Source organism: Pelobates fuscus, chromosome 2, assembly GCF_036172605.1.
Source record: "Pelobates fuscus isolate aPelFus1 chromosome 2, aPelFus1.pri, whole genome shotgun sequence".
Taxonomy (NCBI): Eukaryota; Metazoa; Chordata; class Amphibia; order Anura; family Pelobatidae; genus Pelobates; species Pelobates fuscus.
Window position 1 is genome coordinate 398354200 of NC_086318.1, and position 12203 is coordinate 398366402.

Below are 12203 nucleotides of genomic sequence, written 5' to 3' on the forward strand. Positions count from 1 at the left end.
AACACAGGAATGCAGTCATTACAATTCAATCCATACATGATATCTGATATCTGCAATATAAGAATGACACTTACCTGTAACATTACAATATCTTTGTCAAACATTTCTCTTCGGCACTTTACGTTGTGATAGTAATAAATCTGTTGAATATAAAACGGTTTTGAAATTGAAAATTGTATAGAGTTGTAGAACATAACATTAATCAGCAACATGATGCAGTTTTACAATAATCAACACAGGTACATCCTATTGTACAGCGCTACAGAGTTTGTCAGAGCTTTCTAAATATTAATAATGACGATGGTTGATAGAATGACAACTTATTCAACTACAATAAATAACATCTTTTGTAAAGTAAGGCTTGTTTGACTACTGCATGAGCTACAGATAATTCAGAAGGATTGACAGTGGTATTAATTACCTGATTGACTAAAGAAAAGCCATTCCTTCTCCACATTCCTGAATGTACTTGGGCACATAACACCAAACAACGCAGTGGATGTTCAATCAGCATTGGTGGGCTTAATTCACTCTGTGGGAAAGTAGAGTAAACAGATTACATATGAACATTAGAAAAAAAACAAATATAAAACAATATACAGACCCTGCAAAAGGGAGTGCATGCAGCAACCATGCCAGTGTAATAATCTCAGTTTTTCCCAAAATATTTTATATTAATATCTAAAAGTTGTAGTACAACGTCTAGTATTTTATTGCTTTTCTTTCTTTTTTTTTTTTTTTTTTTTTTTTAAATGTATTAAAATATGCATTAAACATGCATTAAAATTACTGCTGTGGGTATTTAAACCTTTGATTCACTTTCCCAAAAATGCAATTTGCAGTAAAAGCAATCTGTAGCAGATAAAGTGAACGTCACCCAGAAACGTAAGGAATATCAGATTAGCTGCATGTGAGGATTTAAACAGAACTCTTACACTGAGCTACTCGCTCCACATGCAAGGGTATCATGTAAAGGCATAATCTGTAATATTTTCAAGGAGGTAGGCACAGATTTGCAGGCACTCCACTGTCTGTTGTAGTAATCGATATTTTAATGTTGCATTTTAGCCACACATTTTATAGTGTATAAAGAAGAAAGGACGCATTTCAAAGACAAATGAACATTGAATGATATCTACACTCTATATAAAGAATACTTACAAAAGGTAGTTGCTCTGGAAACCTATAAGCCACTTCACTTTTACTCAGCAAAGTATGTAATCCTATACATCAAAACAGAAATAGTTAAAAATGCAGGACTAAATGCATAAACTAATTTCTTAACTAGGTAAGTTTTTTGGGCACAATGTATTTTTGCATCTATCAAAAATGTATTCTCTAATTAGAGGTTAATGGGAATACACAATAAGAGCAACATTAATTTAGATGTCCTATGCACTTTAGGCACAGATGTGACCGATGGTCGCTTGGTGATTGCTTAAAGTAATTGCCTTTTCGCCAGATTTTTGGCATAACCATGTTTGAACATAATGGGCTCAGTTTGTCATGTAAACCATCTCTCACGTCCAATGAAAGGATTTTTACACATAGACTATGCGTATTTTCAGCTTTACGGTAGAATTGTTGAGATGGTTACATATTTACACTCATGCCATCAATAAACCTGTTGTTACCACTGCTTTAGGCCAGAGATGCTTAAGCTTCAGATGATTATTTTTTAGGGCACTCTGCCAGTCTTAAAGTGACACTGTAAACACTAAAATAACAAGCATAATGAAGTGGTTTGTGTATATAGATCATGCCCCTGAAGTGCCACTGCTAAATGTTCTGAGTTAAATCACTTTGTTTATGTAGCCACGTCTCCCCTGGCGGAGACTCACACAATCTCTTTAAACACGTCCTGAAAAAGAAGTCTAAAGATTTTGGCTTCCCTTATTGCACAGAATTTCCTATACCTTGCGCTCTTAATTGGCTGCAAGAGTCTCATGTATGTAGTTGTTCCTTTAATCAGTTCTTATATCTACTCAAATTAATAGTATATTATAACTGAATATCAGCAATCAATTATATATTTTAGGGTTTAAATTAAATAGTTGATAAGTTTAGGCAAACATTTTCAATAATGAATGTGAACAGATAAAATAAAATGCAAAACTACACAACATGGTATACACACATAATTAACCAAGAGACCTGTGTTAGAGATGTTATACTACATACACTTCCTTTCTCAATATCAGGTGGGAATGCCTTTTTATCCCACCTTTCTGTAGCATATTTCTGTCTATTCTAGCTCAGATCACACATGGCTCCAGCATGCATCTCAGTTTCAAGGTGTACATCACAGAGCACCTAATTAAAGAAACACTCCAAACACAAAGTATTTCAGCTTGCTGAAGTAAGTGATTGGACAGTCACAGAAAGTCTGTGCTGGGGAAGAAAACCAGGGTTTGCAGTAGCAGCAGATATTAGATCTGCAGTTATAGAAAGTCATTTCATACATTAAAAAAAAAAAAACCCCCAAAAAAAACAAAACAACTAAAACGTTACCTGTGCACTATTCCAAATCCCTATGCACATTTCATTAACTGGAGCACACTAGTCTACACTAATTCTTATAGACCTCGCTGCTGCCTTAGACCCAGTGGATTATACCCTCCTTCTTTAAACTCTTCAATCCCTCTATGACACTGTCCTCTTATGGCTCTTGTCCTATCTCTCTCAACGTTCATTCAGAGTCTCCTTTTCTAATGACACCTCCTCCCCTCGTCCTGTCTCAGTTGGAGTCCCCAAAGGCTCTGTTCTCAGTCCCTTTTTGTATTCTCTTTATACTCCCAATCCTGGAAAATGTATTAATTCCTTTGGATGCCACTCAAATATATTTCACCTCCCCTGCTGTTCTAGAATGCGTCATCAATTCCCTTTCTTTCATATTTGATTGGATGTCCTCCCACTTTCTGAAACTCAATCTCTCTAAAACTGATCTTATATTTTCAAACCAAACCACTTTCAAGCAGTTTAACAAAAACAAGGTTTTTTATCACCCAAAGCCCAGCCCATCTGAAGCTGCACAGGTAATTTTGAAATTCTTTTCTGCATCATTTGTCCGGAGTTGCCCAACCTTGGACCGCAATTAAAGGCTGTAAGCGCACTTGTATTGGTATCAGCAAAACTTCCTTTAGAGGATGCCCTGCAATGCATTTTGACTTCAGAACATTCTTGTATTCTTTGAGTTTATATCAAAGATATAAAATTGCATTGTTTATCAATATCAAAGAACAATGCAATTTGACAGTAGAAATTACTAATATTAATAAAACGTAGCTTTCTCTTCTTACCTGCAAGGAGCCGTGAAATAGGGAGGTGAATGCTGACTTTTTCTTGGGAAACACAGTAACGTATGGTCTCTACCGAATGGCCAGAAATACTCAAGGTTATGGGCTGTTCTCCATCAGTAAAACCACTGTGACAAGTCATCAAAGCTATAAGGCACTTCTTGTATGCTTCAACAAGGACTTGCTCCTAGAAACACATTTAGAAAGTGTCTTCAAATCTCAGTTTATAGTACATTTTGCTAGACACAAGGTCTGGAATCCATTATATAAATGAAAGTGTTACTAATACAATGGAATAGTTCCATAAATATTGATACATGCACACTGCTGTCCTAAGTAGGAAACTAAATTATAAAAAAACCGTCAGTCCCAGATCCAGTGAAACCGTATTGTCTTGGAACTGTTGGCTTGTGATCATGGCCTTTTTCTGGAGGTCACGGCACTCATGTCCTATCACCAGCCAGTGTGAGAAGATACAAAGTAAAGTCTGCACTTTCCGCCAGTCAATGGGCAGAGAGGTTGGACCTCTTATTTAATATAAAGTTTTGTGTTAATTAAACCAGTATTTCAAATACAGCGCAGAGCTGGACAACAATAGTAGTCACCATCATACTTGTAAAACCAAGTACAATGACAGCAGGAGTCGTAATCCAATAAATTATGGAGACCAGTAAGGTCCATTTCATGTATAGCACTTACATCACTACAACACCAATCTTGAATCATTGATATGATGTGTGTTAATTTCATCTGTAATGTGAAGGCGGCCTCCCATTCAGGCTCCATCTCAATGTGCTGTCCAACCTGACGTGTTATCGGGTCCATTCCCTGATAAAATAAAAACAAGGAACATTTAAAGAATGTATATATATGCATTTAAACCCCACTGTGCAAAAATATATTGAATCAATTCATTGATGTTTCATATTCTACAGAGATTTTTGTAATAAGCAAGACTTTCTAGTCTGGTAATAAGTAGAAAAGGACTACTCAATATTATGAAATTGCATAGAGGATGAGTTATTGCATGTGCACTATAGACACCAAAAAACTAGCTTAATGATGCAATTGTGATCTATAGATCATGTCCCTACATATTACCTATGCCGTCACATGCACATTACAAATACATTCGCAAACATTTTCACATATATATGCACACGGAAAACCGGGGTTTGGAAAACTGTGGTGGTGGGATTATGTGTAATTTGTAGTATTGTTGTGAGCGGCATAGAATTCAACAACTGGTAAAATGAATGGAACACATGGATTCAGTTTAATGTCTGAGATAAGGGTAAGGTGTTAGAAGAGCGCCAGGTAATAAAGGAAAGCTTAATAACATTATCACCTGTGAGAGACAGATTAAAAGTAGGGCATCGCACTCAAGACAACTTATTGATCTCTGCAGATTTTTTTTTGATTTTTTTACTGCTTCATCAATTCCTACCTAGAAAGCAGATACTGGGAGTTGCAAAGACACAAGAATAGAACGGACATATTCAATTGACATTCTGATTGGCTTTCTGCTATTTTGCAGCCAGATTATAAATCAGTCATCATGCTACCGACAGGCACGGGTTTATTTATAATTTTAACAAAATTGCAGATACCCTGTAATTCTATGACTGTTTTTGAAAAGTACCTGCATGCATTTTAGTAATTCCAGAAACACATCAAATCCTTCAAGAAATTTGCAACGTAAAGCATCAGACCACTCATTTGGTTTGCTTATCAGCACATACCTGTAATAAAAATAAATCAATAAAAAAAAACATTGTGTGTGTGTGCATATATCTATATCTCTCTCATATCCATATATACTTACATATACACACACACACATATAATATATATATATATATATATATATATATTATATGTGTGTGTGTGTGTGTGCGTGCGTGCGTGCGTGCGTGCGTGCATGTTTCTATATACACACTGCTTCCACAATAAAACAAGAAATACTAGGAAAAGCTAAAATTACAATATATATTGTACTGCGTGACCAGATCACTGATGGGTGATTAGTATATTGTGGGTTTTCACACATCTCATTTACAAATACAGCAAAACTTCACATGTGTAAGCTACAGTATAATAATGTGTGAGCATCACAGTAAATACAATGTGCAAGAGGGGCCAAGGCTTAGCTATCAGCTGTGCAATAAACATGTACTCAAATGAATCTATTTTTTATGGGGGGGGGGGGGGGGGGGGGCTACAAAGGAAAATAGTGAATATAAAAGAAAATATGTCCTCAGTAAGCTTTATAACATATAAAGCTAGATGAATACAAAGGAAAATAGTGAATATAAAAGAAAATATGTCCGGGGGCGGGGCCAGGCCGCCATGCAGAGAGGACGCACAGTTGAGCAGCTCCTGCAAATCTCCCTAATCTAAGCCTCTAAAAATCAGCATTCTACTTACCCAACAACCGACAACGATACCCTAGTGCAAGAGGCAGCCCTGGTTCCGGGGAGAGGCTTGCCGCGAGGTTCTAGTCCCCCGGAGGGGCGATCCCCGTCGCACATGATGGAGACCGCTCGGGCGGTGAGCGGGGTGGACGGCCGCCGCCCAGCTATCCTGACCACCAGCGGTTCGGCAGCAACACGAGGCTAGGCGAGTCTGGCCCTGTTTTCCCCCCCTCTGGGCCGGCAGGGGTCATCCCGGTCCCCACCCTGAGACCCACCGGAGTGCCGCAACACCAGCGGGCATGCATCCAAAATGGCGGAGACCACCTGGCGAGCAACACAGCCACGAGAGCCGCCGGACGTACCTGATACCATACAGGCGGATTACTCAGAATGAGCGGGAACCGGCAATATGCGCCGAAATTCCACAAGCCAGGGAGGAGCAGCGCGGATACCCGACATGCCGGAGTAAGCTGACCCCAAAATGGGACAACGCTGCATGGCCTTGACCTAACCTGCCATACTGCACAGCTTACCACAAGGGGGCCATAACACAAGGCCTGACCACCTACAGATGCCATACTGGGACTCCTCTCACGTCCTTCCCACACCTCATGTCCAAGACAGACACCCGGCTGGACAGCATAATGCCCCGCAAAGGAAACATCGCACCCCCTATAACGACACCCAACAGGACTATAAGTATTCCTGCATTTACCAAGCCTTTGTTCCATTAAAGCAATCTCCACCGCATAAAAAAAGGGTCGCCTAGCATACCTACACGGATACTCGTCTGGCTGACAGGGGGCCAGCATGGGGTGGACACTTCAAACATCGAAGTATACTCTAAACTGTGGACACTGCTTTTAGGTTTTCAGCTTTGCTTCCAAGCCACCCACACCCTAGTTTAAGGTTAGCATAGCATGTAACCACTCAATCACCGCTTAGGCAGACATCAGAGAAATACAATCACCATGTTATTCAGCCTAGCACGAACCTAATTGTAGAATCTTGTACACATAACCTTGTTTACACAATCGCTGCACAAGTCATGTTATCCTCCTTTGTCTCTCCTCTGCATATCCTCTCATGACGTGCATTTTGATGAATCGCCACGAGAAATCATATTAAAAAATGTGCCCGCATAACGAATGCCATGACATGTATTACCATTGTTTACCAATTCTACCTCATGTTGCTGTTGTGGCACACCAAGGCTAATTGTTAACTCTGCGCACACCCAAAATAAAGAATTATAAAAAAAGAAAATAAAATATGTCCTCAGTAAGCTTTATAACATAAAGCTAGATGAATACATAAACCATCAATATTCAGTAAATTCACACCCTTAATGGTACAGGAACATTTCAAGCCTAAATAAAACATTTGGTGCAAGGGAAAGGCCTCTTGTCAGCGCTGTTCCAATGGACAAATCATGCACTATGCGTCTGAAATATATTAATGTATAAGTGTGAGATGCAGTGATGTGTGGTGTTATCTCTTATCTCAAGGCAGTCAGGAGTACAGTCCAACCAACCGAACTAGCATTGTGGAACTCACTTAAGGTCCAAGATAAGGCTCTGGACTCTTCTAAATTTGAAAGACTGCAGTGCTGTATATCGGTCAAAGTGAAACTTTCCCTGCTGGACGTCACTGAGCTTCAAGTGAGCCATAAAGGTTTTTATAATGGTGGCCATCAGATTCTCTTCGGTGATCAGCATTCGAGCCTAAGGAAGAACATAATCAGTTACTTCAATAGTACTGAGCAGTTGCAGTAAGTTTTGTAAAGGGGTTCTGGTGGAAAGCTGAAAGCTGAGCAGAGATATTCCATTGGATTCCGTCACAATCGCTCCCCTTTAGAAATCCTAATATGCTAAATATTAGTTTAAACATCATACAAGGTACACATATGGAAATGTTGATACAACTTTACATTCATCATTGCCCCTAAAATTTTACACCAACTGATCAAGAAAAATGTTTTTCCTATAAAAGCTAAACCAAGTGTAACCTTGGATACATCTTTTCTTAAAAAAATTAGCAACTTGAAAGGGACACTATGCCACATAACCACTACAATTTGCCTAATGTGCCCTAGTGATGTCCTTCAGTTTAATGTCAAACCATTTAGAAGCAGTTCACCATAAGCCAGGACTCTTCCTAGACTGGTCTCTCATACTGAAAATTGATACTCCCACATTACAAACCGCAATTAATTTATTTTAAGCCTTTCGTGGTACATTACTTAACCACTAACAGAGGTTGACAAAGCTTGAGTACTTAAAATTAATTTAAAGGTACACTATAGGCACCCAGACCACTTCGGCTCATTGAAGTGGTCTGGGAGCACTGTCTCAGGCCCCTTAACCCTGCAATTGTATTTATTGCAGTTTTTGATAAACAGCAATAATTACACTGCATGGTTAACTACACATCCAGTGGCTGTCTACCAGACATCCACTAGTGACTTCCAGGTCGTTAGGCGACTTTTGGTCACCTGATGCTAGACGTCCTCACGTTTTCCTAAAGGACTTCCAGGGTCACCCTAAATCTTATAGGAAAGCATTATAGAATGCCATACATGCACATTAGTCCTCCAGCCAGCAGAGGCAGCGTTTAAACCAGCGGCAAAGGACATCGGCACTGGAATCAGGTGACAGAAGGCGTTTTTCACAACCAACTTTGTTTGCCTAGCACTATAATTTCCCTTTAATTAACAACTCTAATGCAGACCTGTCAATTGGTTGATTTAGAGACTATGAATTCCTTTAGTTAAGCTGTGCATAGAACAAGAAAAGACAAGAAATTGTGACATCAAGTGAAAACAATCCAGGTTTATTTTGCAGGGTGTTAAATGCGTAGTTTTTGTAAACAAAGTAAAACCTATTTCACAGTGGTAATACATCATTGTCCATTGTGTGTTCCACTACTATAAAGATTTGTATTATTAAAACCCTGAGTAAAGCAACATGCCTCATGTAGATCTTTCATTTTGAGCTAGTTGCAGTTGTGGCACATGCAATTCTTTGCAAAATTGACATGTCGTCAACGTGCACAGTGAGCTGGCAACAAATGTAATGATTTTCTCACGTCCCTCCTTTAATGAAGTGCTGTCCGCCTTTCTATACCATCATTAGTGGGTCTTTCTTTTTAAATCCACCCCTCCATACCAACTCAGAGCACGCGCTTGCGTTCTATATGAACCCATTGAATGGACTTCGCAACGGCTGCCGTGATGTCCGAGGGGCAGTGGAGTTTAGCACCAGAAGCTTTTCCCTGGATTCCAGGTAAGCTATAGCTTAGTTTTTTCTACTTATTTTTGAGTTTATGGGGCAGATGGGAAGACCTAAAGAATAATGCCCAATAGGAGGGCTTATGACCAGAATAGAAAAAAATAATTAAAAAAAGAGGGCTGAATTTTCAAGAATTCAAAGTGTATTTTCAATTTTAGACCATAAGTGTATAACTGGAAAAAAAAATCTCCAAGTTAAATGGGATTTGGTTTTAGCTATTTTGATCTACAACTTGAAATGGTCTTTGAATTGTCCAACAGGACATACTTTTTAGTAAATAACCCTGTCTGCTTCTACATTTCCATAAACAAGCACACACTATATATAAATATATAAACACACAAGTGACAAACATGGCATCCCAAATCATCAATTAAAGATTTATCTGTCACATGTCACAGTGATACGAAAATAAGAAAAGAGGTTACCGACAGCCCTGCTTACTGTCTCACCAATACTTACAAGCGAAGGCATTGTGAATATCTGCACCGAAAGATCAGTGATTGAGAATTCTCTGTCGTGATCGTCTTTCACATAATCACTCTGCAATCGCTCATAGTTCTAGTAAAAGGAAGGTAAGAAAGACAAAGCGGTGGCATCTATCAGTCCAAACAAATAGGTATTTACTCACCAGAGTGGGAACAGTGAAGAGTTGGACAGACAGAGCAGTCACGGATACTGCTCGCTCGTGATCATCGTCCATAAAATCTCTCTGCAACTGCTGGTAACTCTAGACAACAAGGGGAAATTCACCTCTAATCCACTCTGGCCTTGCATGCGATTCTTAAGATCACTAATAATAAAGGGGTTATGTCAGCTACTCCACCTGCAGTACTTGCTCTAACACTGGTAAAATGGCACAGTAAGCCAGTTTACCCATAGAGCTTTGGAAAATGTAAAGAGATTGATCATCCACGTGAATAAGCAAATAATGAAACTATTTCATCTTAAGTTTTACATTTAAAGATAAAAGATTACAAGTAGAATTACATATGTATAAATAGACACAGATGCATAGAGTAGACTCTTCAGTGCACTTCCTGGCTTACTCTTGCTCTATGGGGGGGTGGCCATTTTTAAAGGGGCACTCCGAGCACTAATGCTACTTTAAGAAATTTATAAGTGTACCATAAACAGACCTCATTAGCCACACCCCCACACTCCAGAAAAAGACAGCACTGACATGAAGGGGAGGGAGGGTAGCTAAGGTATGGTGTATGGTGCAACATTCTGTAAAACATTTATTTTGTGCAAAAATTATAAAGATGTGACCATTAAAAAATACAGCATATCAATGAGGCCAAAATGTATCAAATGGCTTAAAGTTGTGTAGATGACCGGTATATCCTTTTAATTCTTTATTTTTTTTTCAGAAGAACCCCTTTATCTGTTAAGACCATGCAGATCTGAAAGTCTCAATAAGCTGCACTTTCAACCAGAGAAGACTTAAAGATGGCTGCTCTCACATTATAAGGGTAACTAGCAGGTGCACTGAAAATATGTATTTAGTTCTATGTATTTTTGACAAAATTACACAAAAGCTATAATACACATTTTATTTTAAATAAGGGCAGCTTTATTGTAAGAGGTGAATGCAGAACATTTGTGCTTTGCAAAATAAAAAAAACTATTCTAACTATGGTCTTACATAGTTACATAGTTAGATAGCTGAAAAGAGACTTGCGTCCATCAAGTTCAGCCTTCCTCACACCTTGATTAAAAACGTTTTTGAAATGATTCAATACTCTGAGAAAAACATTTGCAAATTATTTATCTACGGAAGTCTCCATTAATGTGAATGATAAATATTATAGATAAAACATTTGGAAAATGTTCTAGTAGTATTGAAGCATTTGAAAAGCTTATTAAATTTAGGCCCATGTTTCTCTTTCCTTTTTAATATTTTCGATAACCAGTTAACTGTGAGTTACTTGATAAACTGTATCTTCGGTGTTCGCCTACCTAATCTAAATTAGATGCTAAAAGGCCCTATAAAAGAAATTTCATAATAAAAAGGAGAAAATTGGTTAATTTCTCAATGCCTCTATCCAATCAACTGACACAGTGAGGGGTTGAGAAAAAGCTAAAGTAGGGTAAGCTACTACACTGCTGCTACCAATTGCCACCACTAAGCAGCAAAGGTGAAGAAGTTTGCACTTTTAAAGGACTTGAAAAGTGTGTTCTGTTTTGAGTTTGTCATTTTGTAAATGTATAGAGATTTAATGGAAAATTATGCATTATGCCACAAAATGATAAAATTGAATGAATCTTTTCCTTGGTAACTTCTGAATAATTATAATATCCTCACACGTCTAAAAGTGATGCTGATTTACACCACTTTTAAGTAAACAATAAGGTTTGAATGCCATCTTAAATGGCATTCTGAAATACCCTAAAATAAAATTCCATAAGTTCTACATTACTCAATTAATAAAGTGCAAAATCCTCAAACTCTAAATATTTCTAAAAGCCTTATACATAAATAGAACTGCAGCTTTTTAAAACAACTTACTACTCTGAGGCAAGGTGCTCTACTTTATCAAATGCTCTTTTGAAGGTGTTTGGTGACGGTGTCTGGATTATTGTACTGCATGCTGGGATTGTAATGTGAACTTTAAAATTAAACTGCAACTTACTTTTGCAAAGCGGATAGCAAATAGTTTCTTATACTTTAAATCCATCAGCAAGCTACTCATGAACAGCTGGTGGTAGCAGTTCCTTGCTCCTGAAAATGAGAAAACATTTTGTTTTAATGTTAATTTTATAAAGAACAATATAACAATACCACATGAATACTAAAAAAAAAAAAAAAACAATTAATGTCCCCTGTAAAATAAAACAGAGGAAACAAGTCGTTAAAGGGATATTCCAAACACCATAAACATTACAGCTTATAATAGCGTACATGGGGGCTAGAACACTGTGTGTGAACTGGGTATGAACAGCCCACCTCCTCGGCAGGCAATGTCCTAATACTGATTTTTCATTTCTTCGTTATCATTACAAGTGTCTGTATGGCATGGGCATACATTGCAAAGTAGGTGCTTTTTCATGGGCTCTGATCCTCCACGGGGAAACGCACCATAAACAAGCAACTGGCTGACACATTTTAGCCAATTCATGGTCTTCCATTCAGTCATAAAGGGGAAGCATTGAAATGCATAGGATAATACAGGCCTGCTTGCGCAGTGGTTCCCTCTACA

General features: G+C 38.2%; 1 protein-coding gene across 3 annotated transcripts in view; it reads right to left on the reverse strand.

The window, feature by feature from the left end:
- UBR2 (ubiquitin protein ligase E3 component n-recognin 2) overlaps positions 1-12203 on the reverse strand; it is a 78666-nt gene that overhangs the window by 27320 nt on the left and 39143 nt on the right. For all 3 annotated transcript variants that reach the window (XM_063443877.1, XM_063443879.1, XM_063443878.1), the window contains exons 10-18: positions 11637-11725; positions 9463-9561; positions 7268-7434; positions 4939-5038; positions 3996-4124; positions 3300-3483; positions 1162-1223; positions 422-532; positions 75-140 (exon numbers count right to left, since the gene is read on the reverse strand). In XM_063443877.1, the coding sequence (XP_063299947.1) occupies positions 75-140; positions 422-532; positions 1162-1223; positions 3300-3483; positions 3996-4124; positions 4939-5038; positions 7268-7434; positions 9463-9561; positions 11637-11725 (1007 nt within the window). The remainder of the gene's footprint in view (positions 1-74; positions 141-421; positions 533-1161; positions 1224-3299; positions 3484-3995; positions 4125-4938; positions 5039-7267; positions 7435-9462; positions 9562-11636; positions 11726-12203) is intronic.